General features: G+C 44.4%; 4 protein-coding genes across 4 annotated transcripts; 2 read left to right on the top strand and 2 right to left on the bottom strand.

Moving 5' to 3' along the window:
* Positions 1-906: 906 nt before the first annotated feature.
* Positions 907-2,046, bottom strand: BO87DRAFT_301727 (DUF500-domain-containing protein; the record flags this gene model as incomplete). The annotated part of the gene is made up of 3 exons (XM_025619175.1): positions 907-1,731; positions 1,785-1,888; positions 2,010-2,046. The coding sequence occupies 3 exons, from the start codon at positions 2,044-2,046 to the stop codon at positions 907-909; spliced, it is 966 nt and encodes a 321-aa protein (XP_025482757.1).
* A 4,650-nt stretch (positions 2,047-6,696) lies between these two features.
* BO87DRAFT_373710 (acylglycerol lipase) lies at positions 6,697-8,053 on the bottom strand. Its single transcript, XM_025622615.1, has 2 exons — positions 7,887-8,053; positions 6,697-7,815 (listed from the first exon to the last, which is right to left on the bottom strand). The coding sequence occupies exons 1-2, from the start codon at positions 7,959-7,961 to the stop codon at positions 6,985-6,987; spliced, it is 906 nt and encodes a 301-aa protein (XP_025482756.1). The 5' UTR covers positions 7,962-8,053; the 3' UTR covers positions 6,697-6,984.
* A 1,979-nt stretch (positions 8,054-10,032) lies between these two features.
* BO87DRAFT_204831 (multidrug resistance protein Fnx1) lies at positions 10,033-12,336 on the top strand. The gene is made up of 8 exons (XM_025618578.1): positions 10,033-10,459; positions 10,519-10,655; positions 10,712-10,794; positions 10,852-10,949; positions 10,997-11,117; positions 11,167-11,989; positions 12,039-12,144; positions 12,199-12,336. The coding sequence occupies exons 1-8, from the start codon at positions 10,201-10,203 to the stop codon at positions 12,264-12,266; spliced, it is 1,695 nt and encodes a 564-aa protein (XP_025482755.1). The 5' UTR covers positions 10,033-10,200; the 3' UTR covers positions 12,267-12,336.
* A 728-nt stretch (positions 12,337-13,064) lies between these two features.
* On the top strand, positions 13,065-15,855 carry BO87DRAFT_352395 (putative alpha-amylase). The gene is made up of 10 exons (XM_025621180.1): positions 13,065-13,109; positions 13,173-13,425; positions 13,472-13,510; positions 13,565-13,680; positions 13,740-13,848; positions 13,906-14,134; positions 14,185-14,347; positions 14,401-14,547; positions 14,608-14,848; positions 14,920-15,855. Exons 2-10 carry the CDS (start codon positions 13,258-13,260, stop codon positions 15,610-15,612), a joined length of 1,905 nt encoding a protein of 634 aa, XP_025482754.1. The 5' UTR covers positions 13,065-13,109; positions 13,173-13,257; the 3' UTR covers positions 15,613-15,855.
* Positions 15,856-15,925: the final 70 nt, after the last annotated feature.

Genomic DNA, 15,925 nt, shown 5'->3' with positions numbered 1-15,925 from the left:
TCCAGTAGTATTCGCCCCCGATCGTATAGTGCAGTGTGAGATGTTGAGGTAAGAGAACGAGGAATAAAGAGAACCAGCAGACGCGAGACGCATTGAATTCCAACCAACGGGACAGGAAGAAACCGGAATTTCTTTGTTCACAGTCACTGACTAAATCTAGCTCTACACTACCACAATTAGGGGCAGCTATCCCAGCTACATTGGCACGTTGCAACCAGGACGTCGAATCGGCATGTTGCGCCGGGTAGGGTTGGTGAAACGGTGGGACAAAGTAACATCGCCCGTCAATTCTATTGGACTACCCCAACCAGCCAAGATGTGTTCCTGGATTTCGACTTGAGCCTCGCAATCCTTGCTGTCATACTTCCTTTGAATTTTTAAGGTGGGATTATTATCGAAGTAACATCCTGGTCATGATTGGCTCATCCTGGCTTTAGTCATTAGGAAGCGAATCAGTATCCCGTATCCACCATAACGAGTCACCAGTCCAATCAATAACGGAAATGGGACGCAGCATGCCGTCCTATACGATATATAAGCCTCGAACCAAGATTGGCAAGATCTACTACCCTGTAGAACTATCTGTAGCACATATTTATACTCGGCACGCGCATATTCATTTACCAAGGACCCGTGATATGTAAAGGTAGAATAGACATTATATTTCCGGGTATTATAATAATTCAGTTCTCTTTCTCATATTTGTAAACATAGATGGCGCAAAGTCGTCGCTAATTAGCTGTGGTCGACGCGAAAATGTGGCCCTGTCTGCGAATATTTCGATTAAGCGCCCTTGTATCATGGCTTCCGACAGCAGAAACAGCCTAGCCCTGCTGCTGTCATGCATGGGCGACAATATCCATAAAGCCTCTGCGGAGCCCATTAGCCGGGGCCTAGTGAAGGGTATCAAGTATCGTGAGTGGTGGATATAGCAGGAACGGGGCTGTGCTGCTCCGCAGGTTTGGGCTGTGCAGGCGTAGAGTCTAGCTCCTGGATTGAACCGGGCAGCTCAACTGGCCTCTGTGGTACTGCTACTGACGGTGACTCGGCGGGAGATATCTCTGATGGTGGTGCTTCGTGGATTTCTCTAGGCGCCACAGACGGCATCACAGCAACTCGTTCAGCCACCTCGGACGACGGTGACTGCGGTGGCATGGCATTCGTAATCTCCACAGGTGGCTCCTTTGATGCCTGCTCACAATCGAAGTTTGACCTATGACCAGAAAAGACATCGGATTGCAACGCCTGCATAAGCCTGTTGGCCTCAACAGGCGGGGGGATGTCGCCGCTCAGCAGTTCCCGTGCCTTGACAATATCCCCGTAGAGTTTCCGGTTCGCGAGCCTGTTTTCGAAGATAATGCCCCCTTCTGCACTCACACCACCAAAAAAGCCCTTGGTTTGAGCGAAGGAGAATATTCCCATAACACCACCGGTGCTTACGACGCCCGCAATTTCTCCACTGCGTCCGACCGGTCCCACTGCCAGTGAGACGTTGAGACCAAGAGTTAGGCTTCCCAGCTTTGCAAACGTTTGCACGGCATGGTCGCTCTGCAGTATGAACACGAAATCTGTCAATTCGACACCAATTTGTCCACCGAAGCCACCTCCCACGGACGCGATGGCTGATGGGGCGGACCAAGACCCGTCGGGTAGACGTGCAACGAGGATACCAGAGCCAAGGCGCACTGACCCTAGGAAGCCGGCTTTGGCAACTGTGAGGATGGCGAGGCCCTTTGAAATGTGAGTCAAGGTAGTGGCGAGGCGAGCACTTATTCATTGCATACCTTGGCACTAGCGAGTAGCTTTCGTGGGATGGTACGTCCCGGGCTATTGAAGCCATCGGGATCTGTGAAAGAGTTGATGATCTGAGCTGCTTTTTCGCATTCGCCTGATTGTCAAGCAAACTTTGTTAGTTTCGAGTTACGCAATGAATGGCCCCTTTGTAGATTGTCGTAGAGCTGGGACGATTCATAACATGAAGGTCAACATCAAAGTAAATCGATACGTACTTCGCAAAGATGAGGGAAGCGGGTTGTGAACAGGCATTTTCAAAAAGAATCGTACAACTCTGAGATTGTTGACAGGAAACAATCCAGACCCTGCGGCATTCTTTTGAAAGAAAACGGAACGAGGCTGAGGGGTCCTGTGGGGTCCAAAGCTTGACCAGAAGCAGTAAGCAGCATTTTAGCCGCAAATTTTAAGGGTCTGCATTTCCCCTTTCACTCTAGCCGGCTACGGCGGTTAATAGCGGCCATCGGGCAAAAACGATTTTTGGTGTTTACTGCCGGCAGAATTAGTATGTAGCTGATTGGATCATGTAGCTTATCTAACATATCTATATCTAGTATCTATATGAAGCTGTACGTATACTATTAGATGACTTGCTTGGCTTTACTATACAGATGGCTACTAATTCTGAATACTATGAAGAGGTGCAAGTCTTGCCCAGGGTGTTATATACAGATATTCTGTATAACTGGGGTGCAGGTGCAGGTGTAGATATATATTAATAATTAAAAAAACAGTGTTATATTTATCTAGATTTACTCTGTCCACGGGTCCTAATTATTCTTGATGATGATAGACTTATTGTTAATAATAATAATAACTGGTATCTCTGTGATATCTGGATTCTTCTTCTTGATTAGAAAATCTGGATATGTTAAAGATACTAGTATAATAATTATTTCTTTCTTCTCTTTCTTTTTTTCTATAATAATAGTATTCTCATGAAAGGCTCCCGGTGCAGGCAATTCCCTGCTAATAACAGGTATAGAAGGCTGAACTTTCTGTAAAATATCTTATACTGAATTTTAGATAGTACAGCTGTTACCAGTATTAGATTATTTATAATTAATATAAATACTGCTGAATATATCTAGTAAATAGTGATATTCTGGGAAAATACTTCCTGTACCAGTATAGCATCTAGAATACAGGATTAGTAGATGAATTTTCTAAGATTATATCAGCAGGGTATTAATATAGCTTACTTAGTATATTATAATCTAGTAAATATGAATCCGGCTGTGTTGGAATTTAATAAATTATATTTCTAGCTGGGCAAGTACTTGCAGTCCTATATTAATATATATGAATAAGTATAGTTAATCTAGATTCCTTGCAGGAATTATAGAATTAGCACTGACTGGAAGCTTCTTATATAATAAGTCCCAGTATAGTTACAGGTCACGGGGAGCGGGAAGGAGTAGATAATAACTAGTAGATAGGTTAGAAAGAGAAGGAGGAATACTAATATAACAGTTATTATTATTGTTGTTATTACTGTACAGACATATTTTTGAGTTAGTTTTGTTCTGTATAACATAGATAAGATAAATAAATAAAAAATTAAGCTTAGTAATCTATTTTTGATTATCTAGCATATATAATATGTTGGTAGTAGTGATAGTGGTTGGTGGTGGTGGTTAATAGTGATAGTAGTTAGTAATAGTTAATGATAGTAGTGGTGGTGGTAATAATAGTAGATATATTAGTAAAAGATAGAAAAAAGAGATAGAAATTATTTAATAGATTTAAATTAATATTATATTCACTGTTTTAACTGTTTGTTTCCTATTTTATATATACAGAGATCTTATTATTATAAATCTTACTCTGCCTGCTCTACCCTGCTGTATAAATCTATGATTTTATTATTTAATAGAGTAATATATAATCAGAGACTTAATAATTTATATTCAGCTGTTTAATTCTTGTTATCTTCCCTGATTATATATCTTCTTCTTATATAATGAGATAAAGAGAGAGACTGGGATAATTAATATTTTAGTAAGATATTTAAAATCTTTATCTCAGTATTTAAAGTATTAAGATTATCTTAATCTTCTTGTATAATTGATTTCTTTTATATAATTAATTTCTTCTTTTTAATAATTTCTATTTTAATTTTTTTCTTCTTTTTCTTGATCTTAGTCTCCTCTGCTTTATCTATAGTAGAGAAAAGTAGTATATAATATTAAATAATTATATAAATCTAGTATAATCCATGAATATTTATGAACTACTTCTTCAAGAAGTCCAGGATTTTTATATTATCTCTAGCTTTTGGAGACAGAAAGACTGGTTACTTTTATATAATTTTTATTAATAAACAGAAGTAATCTCTAATCTAATATATATATATACTGCCAGATATTGAGGAAAGTAGCTTATCTCTGAAGAAGTTATCAAGGCCATGAAGTATATAATTATTAATATAAATCTGTATTTGTTTTATAGAATAACAAGATTAGTATTATATAAGTATTAAAAATAGAAAGTTAAATCTAGTAGAGTATATATAGTAATTAGAATATTATCTTCAGATTTCTCTTCCTATATATTGTATAGATAGAAATAAATAATAATTTTTATACCAGCTGGTTCTTTAGAAGTCTTCTTATATAAGAGAATATTCTGGCAGATATTCTTTCTTCTAAATATTATTATATAAGGACTAATACTAGATAAGGTAGTCTGTATATATAAGCTGGGTTATATAAATTATAATTTAAGTAATATAGTAAGATTAATATAAGTAATTTACTGAAATAAAGAATTAACTACCTGGCAGATCAGACATTACTGAATATAAGCAGGATAAGATTAGCTAGTAAAAGAGTAGTAATTAATCTAGGAAAGAGCTATTTTATATGAAAAATATCTTGTACAAGTAATATCTTATATAAAAAATATTAATTTTTTATTCTGTACAGGGAAGAGCAGGATCTTAAGATTTTAAATAAGTAATGAAGTAAGAAGAATAATAAATAAAAAATATATAATTACTACGGATAGCTACTCTGATCTCTATTACTTAATCTAATTAAATATTTCAGTTAATATCTTAGATAGTGTCAGATCAGGTCTAATACTTAATTTTATATATATTATTACCTGCTCCTGTAAGCCAAGGTAGATTATATAAAAAGAGACTTCCGCTTTGTCTGGATGTATTGGTGGTGGCTTTTCAGAATTAAAGCCTAGTTCTAGTAGAATTTTCTGATATTATTCTAAAGTCTTTACAGACAGATACTCAGCTATATCCTAGTCTTATATAGTATTTCTTAGCTGCTGGAGAAATTCTTCATGTACAAGAAGACTATGGTTAATTATATATTCTAGATAATAATAATTTATGTACAGCTGACTAGAAATAATATATGATTTTTCTTATTACTTCCAGATACTGTATTAGTTCCAGGTATGTATATATAATAAGACCTGTATCTGAAAAATAAATATATAGATTATATATAAAATAATCTGATCTAATATTATATCTTTAAAGAAGTCTCCTACTTTAATTAAGATCTTAAAGTAGTTCTATATTAGTTAATACAGAGATATTCAAGGATTAGTCCGTCTGTACGTACATGATATTAGAAAAGTAATAATTTATTTAACTATACCCACCAAGCCTTAATTCTCTGATTTACAGTACTAGATTTAAAGATATAATACTGTGTTGTCTCAATCTCTGGCTCATATATTTTTTAAAGATAGTAGTAGGCTTTAGTAAGTAAAAATATCTCTGATCTATAGTTTGAACAGATTTTATAATAAATAATCTTCTATTCATGTACAGTATTAAGATATTACTATATAATACTAACTGATATATAAGTATTAATACTAATATAGATCTAGATAATATAGTAAGAGTACATGTTAATAGTTGTATAGATTTAGATACTGTATAAATCTAGCTTTATATAATTATTTATAGACCAGATATAATCTGGTCCAGAGATAATATATAAACCATAATTTTGCTGCATATCATTCTGCCGTTATTATATAATCTCAGGTATAATTATACAGTAGATATTATGTAGCTGATATCTGAAGGAAGACTTCAGTTAATAAGATATTAATGTATAACTGCTCTCTGTACAGACCTTAGAATAATAAGATATTTACTATATATATAAGTAAATAAAAGCTCTTGTCTGTAGTCTTTGATAATCTCTTTATTATATACCTCAAGTAAATACTTTGTAACTATATTATCCTGGAACTGATACTCACTAAAATCATCTATTTGTCGGACAAGGCCTTGCTCTGTATAAATTTATTAAAGTATTTATAAAAAAACAGTGTGTCCTTTAGCCTGTAGAATATATAGAATCTCTGTATCAGAGAGACACCTCTCAAAGAACAACTTCTTGATCCGGCTGTGTAGAGAAGAATCAGTAGTAGCTGTACAATCACGCTTGCTAACACCCTAACCACTCAACCTGGTCTTGATTGTACGCTCGCGGACTCGTACATGGTATCATGTCTTAATAATAGAGGCAATATAAGCTGTAGAATAGTCCTCATGGAACAGACTAATAATCTCAGCCTTGTACGGCTCAAGATCAATGGCTGGATGTACTATGATTAATACCATGATGAATAAATAAAGCACTGTACGTAGAGTAATGATAAGCATTATATAGCGGTGAGGTCAGCGGTGAGCGTACTTCAACACCAAAAATCGTTTTTGCCCGATGGCCGCTATTAACCGCCGTAGCCGGCATCCTTTGCCTTGGTTTTGACGGGATCTTGCTGCAAGTCTGTCTCTGGCTTCGTGTTGTGAAACTCTGGTGAAAGAGGGATCTACACTCTCTTTGTCTTCTAGTCAGGCACAGCCACACGGCCCTACACCGCTCGGTGATCTTAAAAGTTCTTAACATGCCAGCTCCAGCTGTTTGTTCTAAACTTCTGATGACATGATAGGATAAGCTGCACTATTGATCCATCGCCCAAAACATTAAATCATGATATATACTATACCCCCGAAACGAAGGAAAGATCAACCAAAGAATCCACGACCCAAACGTACTAATACATATATACTATAGTCCCGAGATGATTAATTTCGGCCAACGGTAATGCCAGAAGCAACCATTGTGCGAACGACGCTAGCTGACTTCGGACTTGCCAATTGGCAGCGCCCCGCGAATAAAGACATGAGCTCCGTCACCCAAGAGGTGTCTAAGCCTCAGACTTTTCAAGGATCCAGTTAGCCATATCCTCTGCATAAATCGGGTAAGTCTCCGGCAGATCGGCATGCAAAACATGGCTCCATCCATCGTAGGATTTGTGCATCTTCGCTGTTTCAGGGAAACGAGCCGCCTCGCGCTCAAACCATCTCTTGCTTGCATCGTAACTGGTGCAGTTATCCCCAGTTCCGTGGGCGAGGAAGACCGACTGTACTCCGTCAACAAGGGTCAACTTGCCCTGGTCCAGCTCCATCATACGGTCCAGCATATTGGAAAACATCTCGAGTGTGCCCGTGGCATGGTTCAACGGGTCCTCTGCAAGGCTCTTCTGCACTGCGGGATCGCGCACCAGCGTCTCCACCCGCATTTTCTCCACGAGTTGGAAGCGGGGTAGAAGCTTGCCTGCCAGCCGGCCCACGAATACCGTGATCCAGCTAGGAGTCTGTTCGGGAGTAAGACCCATCAACGGAGCCGAAAGCATAATCCCGCGAAGTGAGGACACCAGCGGCTGATACTCCTTGGTCGAGGCAAGAGTAGCCACCAATCCACCACCCATGGAGTGACCGTTGATGAACAAGGGGAGCTCAGGGAAGACGTTGGTCTGCTGGTCCTTGATGACGGCGGCCATGTCGGCCAGGACCAAGGAGGTAGGTCCTGTGTTTCCCCGGTCGGACTTTTTCAGGGCCGATCGGCCCCAGCCACGCTCATCGATACCTGTGCAGTAGATACCACGGCGTGCTAGTAAGGGAAAGAAGTTATTGTAGCTGTTGATGTGGTCGCTGAAGCCATGAAAATGTACTAGTTTGGCCTTGGGGGCAGCCGGCTGGCGGAGAGGTTAGGATGTCGGTGACTTAATGGGATGTTTGACATGTGATTGAGGGTGTGTGCCCTTACCGACCAGGTCTTCTGGTAGAGGACGGTTCCATCCGCAAGTTTAAACTCGCTCTCTGTTATCGTGATGTCTGCCATTTTACAGTGAAAGAGAGGTGATGTTGAGATGAGATGGGAAGGTTGATGAATGTCAAGTCGTTGAATAAAGGGATGTCGCACGAAGTTGATAGTTGCAAGGTTGAAGGAAGACCTCGGCTGAATAACTGGGGGTGAAAGGAAAAGGCAGAGATCGACGCGTGAGCACAGACGCTGCCAAGAATGTCATCTGGTCGCCTGAGGCGTCCACACTCCACACCGTCCATTGTCTTTCGCCAGTCATTCCAAGATGCTGCATAGCAGCTTCGTAAAATCCCAAGCAGATGATACCCCCATGAAGTCACTAATATGCTAGCCTTTCTCCCCATGTCAGCGGGAACAGGCTATAACACTGCCTACTAATAACTACCGCGTCAGCACCCAATATGGCAAGCTGGCGGGTACTGGGTGGGTCAACTCCCTGCACAAAGACTAAATCCGAGATCCATCTGTTAAGCTCTAGAGATCAAGGAGCATCTGGGCATCGCCGTGGGTATAAGCCAGCTTATACACGCATACGTCACAGACTGTTCTTTCAAAGGTTCCTGGCAAGATTTTGAGAGCACTGACTCAGCGCTATTTTGTTTCTCAAATGCTACGACCAACAGGTCATGGACTCCGCTATGCGATAAATCTAGAAGTTCCTCTTCAATTATTCTCGTGGTATCCAAGGGCTCAAGCGATTACATAACAATATCATATTACTTCTCGGTTCCAGTGCCTCTGCCGATCAGTTTCAGTGGGTGATGTTCTGCATCTATTCCTCACTTAAGGGACAGTATATCACCTCCCATCCGCCCCCATGGGCTGCGAGCCTATAGCGTTTACATCATCCTGCTTTATCTGCTTATATTCTCCAAAAATCCAGCTGCGGTCAAGAGTATTCGTGAAGAGATAAGGTTTCTCCACCTAAAATAAACGGAGGGGAGGGGGGGGGGATCAACCCCCTGGCCAAGACATGACTTCGGTAGACGATCCAGCAAATACGAAGACTATAACCCAACATTATCGAACTTCTTTGTTTCTGAGGTCTGGGCGAGGTATGCCGGACTGGTCCAGCTGGATTGTCGCAGAGGAGTTTATTGGGGGTGCAAATAAAGCAGTTTATCATGGTAAATGATTTGCCTAGTCGATCCTCTTCAACTGGGGAAGAAGAAGACTACGGCCACATCTAGAGAGCTCTTCCCAGCCAATGAAACGGCTTGGTCTGACAATTATATCTTTTGTACAGATCAATATAAAGCCTGGTATATGATACGCTGTAACATGGTACCAATATTGTTTTCTGTCTATTTCCCATTATAACAATAGGCGAAGTTCTTGGCATAAAGTATTTTGGATAAGCGCGCTCTGGCTGATGAGAATAAATAAGGGGTATGCAGCGAGCAATGCATTGATGTGACAACCCATTCCAGGCTAAACTTGACAAAACTCCTTTGGTACAGATACGACAGCACAAGCCAAAGAGACCATGATTTATCGAGAATAATCAACAAGGTAGGGTAAAACGCTACAGTGGATAATACACTACGAGCATTTAGCTGTGTTGCTGGCTGGACAAAGTACACGTGATCAGAGCAAAACGTCGCCATCGGTCGCACCTCCAACTGTCCCACGGGTTTTCCGACAATGACTTACTGCTCCTCTCACTCAAACTTATAACCTTGTTTTGACATGCTCCAAGGTTGAATTTGTATGACTTACAGCCGAATGTCGGGTGTCCCTGACGGTCCAGGCGCTAAGGCCACCCACCCACCATGGGTTCGCCATCGGGAGCAGCCATGGCGTGCTGCTCCACTTCAATGAGCTCAACTCTGGTTCTTCCACCACTTCATTTGCGCTTCTGCCTCTTCCCCTATAATGGCCCCAGTCTCTTGACCCATCCGTGCACTCGCTTTCCCTCATGCGGTTTAGCAGTCCTCGATCGTATATCTGCCCCCGATGGTGTCATCGCTTATTCTCTGAGTGACACTTTTCACCAGCCAATACTGATGCTTCGAACTCGCTCCTGGAGGGTCCAGATTCCCCAGATAAGCGGAAATATCGGAATGGATGACTGCGTGGACAGATTATTTCTTTTCCCGCAGCCGAAGCAGGGTCCGGGAAAAGAAAACATATCAGCTCCTGCTGCCCGTAACTCTATCTCTCACCGATCTTTCATGCTGCCGACGCAAGGTTCCATCTCCCGGCTTCGTGACGTTCACAACACCCCTCCTCGAACACGCCAGAGATCCCGGATATAATGGCCGTCTCAGCTTCTAGTCCAGCTCCGCTGGACGCGAATATCGATGAAAGAACACCCCTGAATTCTTCGGCGCAGCATGCGACTCCCAGCGCAAACACCCCGGACTACAGCAGCATAACAAAAGGGCTCACTAGCGACGTGCACAGCAGCCATGGTAGCGATGAGGAACAGCCGTTGATCAATCCACCCGAGTCGCCTGGGAAAGATGTGACGGCTTTGACCAGCATAAGTACCGTTATAGGCGTGTTGTTGCTGGGTATGTCGGGTTCACGGTCTTGTTAGGCTTTTCGCTCAGTCAGACTGATAATCGTCTAGGTGAATTCATTTCCAACGCGGACGCAACACTAGTCATGGCGGCAACAGGCAGAATTTCTTCTGAGTTCAATCGACTGCGCGATGCGAGTTGGCTGTCAACGGCGTACACCTTGGGATTATGCGCTGCACAACCGATGGTCAGCTATCATACAATATTCGGGAAGATCGGGATATACTGACGGTGACAATGTAGTACGGTAAGCTGAGTGACATATACGGTCGCAAGCCACTGTTACTTTGGGCGTACTTTCTCTTCGGCGTGGGATGTGTCATCAGGTAGGCTTCTTTATTAGATGCCGATAAGCTGGATCGTGCTGACAGCGGTTTCCCTAGCGGTATTGGCCCAGATATGGCGACTGTTATATTGGGACGTGCAATCAGCGGAATTGGGGGTGCTGGAACAATGGCGATGGGATCGATCATTATCACAGGTAGGCTAACGTTTAACAGCTTGACGAACCGTCACTGAACTTGGCAGATATTGTTCCCCGCCGAGATGTTGCCCATTGGCGGGCGTACATCAACATCGCGATGACTCTGGGTCGTAGCGCAGGAGGCCCAGTGGGCGGATGGCTAACCGACACAATCGGATGGAGATGGTATGCTTTGCGCCTCTGTAGCCGCTTCTCTCGCTAATTTGCGGTCAAGGTCGTTTATAATCCAGGGGCCCTTGGCCGCTGTGGCAGCTTTGTTGGTGGTATGGAAACTCAAGCTTGCCCATCCAGTCACCGAGAAGAGCATCCGCCGTGTCGACTTTCTCGGAACGTTTCTTCTTGGCACTGGTATTATCACAATCACAGTTATTATGGACCAAGCAGGACAGTCCTTCGCATGGGCATCACTGTCAACGGCAATCCTCTCAACTCTCAGTCTGTCAGCATTCGTCGCCTTCGTTCTTGTTGAACTCTATGTAGCCCCCGAGCCGATCTTCGAACTTCGCATGCTGCGGAAGCCGAACGTGACGCCCAGTTACTTGATCGGATCGCTGCAGATCACCGCCCAAGTTGGAATGATGTTCTCTGTGCCGCTATATTTCCAGGTGACATCGAAAGCCTCAGCCACCGTAGCTGGAGGGCATCTAGTTCCCGCCGTGATCGGGAACACGCTTGGAGGCTTGATCGCGGGAGCCTTCATCCGTCGCACCGGCCAGTTCAAGGTCCTCTTGATTCTTGCCGGTCTCGTTGCGTCTGTCGCCTATCTACTCCTTTTCCTCCGCTGGAACGGTCACACTGGATTCTGGGAGTCTTTGTACATTATTCCCGGTGGTATGGGTACTGGTTTCTGCTCAGCGGCTGCTTTCGTCAGTATGACGGCGTTTCTGATGCCGCAGGAAGTCGCCATGGCGACTGGAGGGTATTTCCTACTCTTCAGCTTCGCCATGACGGCGGGTGTGACGGTCACCAACAGTCTTCTGGGGACTGTTTTCAAGCGCCAGATGGAACAGCATCTGACTGGCCCGGGGGCCAAGAAGGTGTGTATCTCCTCTCCTTTCTGCAGGTATTTACTGACGGTTTTCAAAGATCATCGAGCGCGCGCTGTCCGATACGAGCTATATCAATGGCTTGCAGGGTCATGTTCGAGATGTAGTGGTAAAAGGATATGTGGCTGGTCTCCGCTACACTTATCGTAAGTTGTGTAATTTGGTATATTACCCATACCTCCTTATTGACATTTTGCCAGTATTTTCCCTCGTCCTTTCGCTTCTAGGATCGATCCTTGCATGGACGGTCCGAAAACACCAGTTGTAATGACCACGGCAGAAAGTATCCGAGAGCTGCAATTTGCTTCATCGAGGCTGGCATTCGATAGAAGAAGAATTATAGACAACTATTTCTGCAATATAACCTTTCTTTTGATTAATTTCTGAACTATAAATTGCGCATGTGTCAGCGCTTCAGCCAAGCCGCGCGTATCTCTCCCGCAGTCTCGCAAGCAGTATGGGATGCGCTGAGGCCCTACTCCGGTCGGATGGGTGACTGGAATCAGCGAACGGCTCTTTGAAATAAATGCATGTGATATTCACAATCATGCAAGCTTTCGGTTAAAATAGTTTCTCGGCCTGGGCATGCGGTAAATAATACTGTCCGCTTAAGCCACCAGCCAGGATATCCCGCTGAACGCTCCATCACCTTGCAGCTCGAGTGCAACATGGGACGGGCTTTGACTTTTCATACATACAAGTTTAATCTATCTTCTCCGCACCCATAGGGCCCTATGGCGTTGACCCGGGTAGTCTGCAGGAATTCATCTCGCTTCGCCAAGCGAGGCGCCCTAACGGGTAACCTGCAGTTAACCCTGTTCACCCGGCATATCACGCCCCGAGAAATCCGTCACGTTCTCCACGAGTCAGAACAAGGTTTGGCCTTGATTCTTCTCCAATTAAGGGGCGTATTTAGCTAACAGTGAGTAGTCCGTGTCGGAGATTTGTTGTTCTGCAACAATTAAGGGGACCAGGGTTAAATCCTGGCCCCCGAAGTGATCGGAGTTCTGACCAATGAGAGACTGTGTATACGCCCGTTCCTGGTTGATGGATTAATTGCCGGCTTCACTTGGCATCCATCAAGCATCAGATGTGATTAGAAGGGTAGTAGGTGGGTTGATCTGCCTTGCAAGGTGCTCAGGGACTTGGGGCCATGCTGAAGGGAATATTTAAGAATGATTATCAGGAACATAGTTCTCAAATAGTCAGGCTGTGCTTGGGACACTTTCTGTCGCTTCGTCGGACCTTAATACACAGCTATGAGAGTGTCGACTTCAAGCCTTGCCCTTTCTGTGACCCTTTTTGGGAAGCTGGCCCTTGGGCTGTCAGCTGCAGAATGGCGCACTCAATCAATTTACTTCCTTTTGACAGATCGGTTCGGTAGAACGGACAATTCGACTACAGCTACGTGCGATACGGGTGACCAAGTATGGTATTGCAGTACTTTCATCATCCACCTACTGACGTGAGTAGATCTACTGTGGTGGAAGTTGGCAAGGAATTATCAACCATGTTCGTAAATCAGTTCATACCATCCATACTGGGCGCTTCTGACTGTTGCTGCAGCTGGACTATATCCAGGGCATGGGATTCACAGCTATCTGGATCTCACCCATCACTGAGCAGCTGCCCCAGGATACTTCGGACGGTGAAGCCTACCATGGATACTGGCAGCAGAAGATGTATGTGCTCATCGAATTCATATTGTATACTTACTTGCAGACTGCAGCTGACTTGGCAGATACGATGTGAACTCCAACTTCGGCACTGCCGATGACCTGAAATCCCTCTCGGATGCTCTTCACGCCCGTGGAATGTACCTCATGGTCGATGTCGTTCCCAACCACATGGTGAGTGCTGCTTCAGCTCTGTATCAGTGAGCCCAATACTAACGATGACTGTACCAGGGCTACGCCGGCAACGGCAACGATGTGGACTACAGCGTCTTTGACCCCTTCGACTCCTCCTCCTACTTCCATCCATACTGCCTCATCACCGATTGGGACAACTTGACCATGGTTCAAGATTGTTGGGAGGGTGACACCATTGTGTCTCTACCAGATCTGAACACCACCGAAACCGCCGTGAGAACAATCTGGTATGACTGGGTAGCCGACCTGGTATCCAACTACTCAGGTGCGACCCCAAACCACTAAAACCAAGCCACATACTAAATAAAACCGCAGTCGACGGCCTCCGCATCGACAGTGTCCTCGAAGTCGAACCGGACTTCTTCCCCGGCTACCAAGAAGCAGCAGGAGTCTACTGCGTCGGTGAAGTCGACAACGGCAACCCTGCTCTCGACTGCCCATACCAAGACTATCTAGATGGTGTTCTCAATTATCCCATGTACACCCCCCCCCTCCTTTCCACCTTTTCTAAACCATCTCTAACTCAAACAGCTATTGGCAACTCCTCTACGCCTTCGAATCCTCCAGCGGCAGCATCAGCGACCTTTACAACATGATCAAATCCGTCGCCAACGACTGCTCCGATCCGACGCTCCTCGGCAACTTTATCGAAAACCACGACAACCCCCGTTTCGCCTCGTACGTCTACACCCTCTCCCCTCTCCTCCCCCCTATAACTACACTCACTAACAAGCGAAGCTACACATCCGACTACTCTCAAGCCAAAAACGTCCTCAGCTACATCTTCCTCTCCGACGGCATCCCCATCGTCTATGCCGGCGAAGAACAGCACTACTCCGGCGGCGACGTGCCCTACAACCGCGAAGCAACCTGGCTATCAGGCTACGACACCTCCGCGGAGCTCTACACCTGGATAGCCACCACGAACGCGATCCGCAAACTAGCTATCTCAGCGGACTCAGACTACATTACTTACGCGGTATGCCCTTTGCCCTTCCCCCCACCCAGAACTCAACTCCCATTCTAACACAAATCTAAAAAATGGAATAGAACGACCCAATCTACACAGACAGCAACACCATCGCCATGCGCAAAGGCACGTCAGGCAGCCAGGTCATCACCGTCCTCTCAAACAAAGGCTCCTCAGGAAGCAGCTACACCCTCACCCTCAGCGGAAGCGGCTACACGTCCGGCACGGAGCTCATCGAAGCGTACACCTGCACGACTGTGACCGTCGACTCGAACGGGGATATCCCTGTTCCGATGGCTTCGGGATTACCTAGGGTTCTTCTCCCTGCTTCGGTGGTTGATAGTTCTTCATCACTCTGTGGAGGAAGTACAACTACAACTACCTCCACCTCCACATCCAAAGCCACCACCACCACCTCCTCCTCTTCTTCCTCTACTACTTCATCATCATGCACCGCAACATCCACCACTCTCCCCATCACCTTCGAAGAACTAGTCACCACCACCTACGGCGAAGAAATCTACCTGAGCGGATCTATCTCTCAGCTCGGGGAGTGGGATACGAGTGACGCAGTGAAGTTGTCCGCGGATGATTATACCTCGAGTAATCCCGAGTGGTATGTTACTGTGTCGTTGCCGGTGGGGACGACCTTCGAGTATAAGTTTATTAAGGTCGAGGAGGATGGGGGTGTTACTTGGGAAAGTGATCCGAATAGGGAGTATACGGTGCCGGAGTGTGGGAGTGGGGAGACGGTGGTTGATACGTGGAGGTAGATTCAACTTTGTGGGGTTGGGAGGGGATGTATGTATGTATGTAGGTTTGGTTATGGTTGTGGTGAGATGGCTAATGATGGTTACTGTTATGATCATGAATGGGTAGCAAGTGTGAGTTAACATTGTATGTGAGATAACTCATCTGGGTATGTACAAATTTAGAACAGCCATGGGCTTGATAAAGTCTCCTGGATGGTCTCTGATTAGAGTACCCAATTGGAGATACAAAACGTTAAGAACATGAAGATTGGGGAAACAAAGGGTATTTAACAACTCGTGAGCATTTGCTCGTTGGTAGAATGCAATCGTAACA

This window comes from Aspergillus neoniger (assembly GCF_003184625.1).
Source record: "Aspergillus neoniger CBS 115656 unplaced genomic scaffold BO87scaffold_6, whole genome shotgun sequence".
Taxonomy (NCBI): domain Eukaryota; kingdom Fungi; phylum Ascomycota; class Eurotiomycetes; order Eurotiales; family Aspergillaceae; genus Aspergillus; species Aspergillus neoniger.
This window is presented reverse-complemented; position numbering and strand designations above follow the sequence as displayed.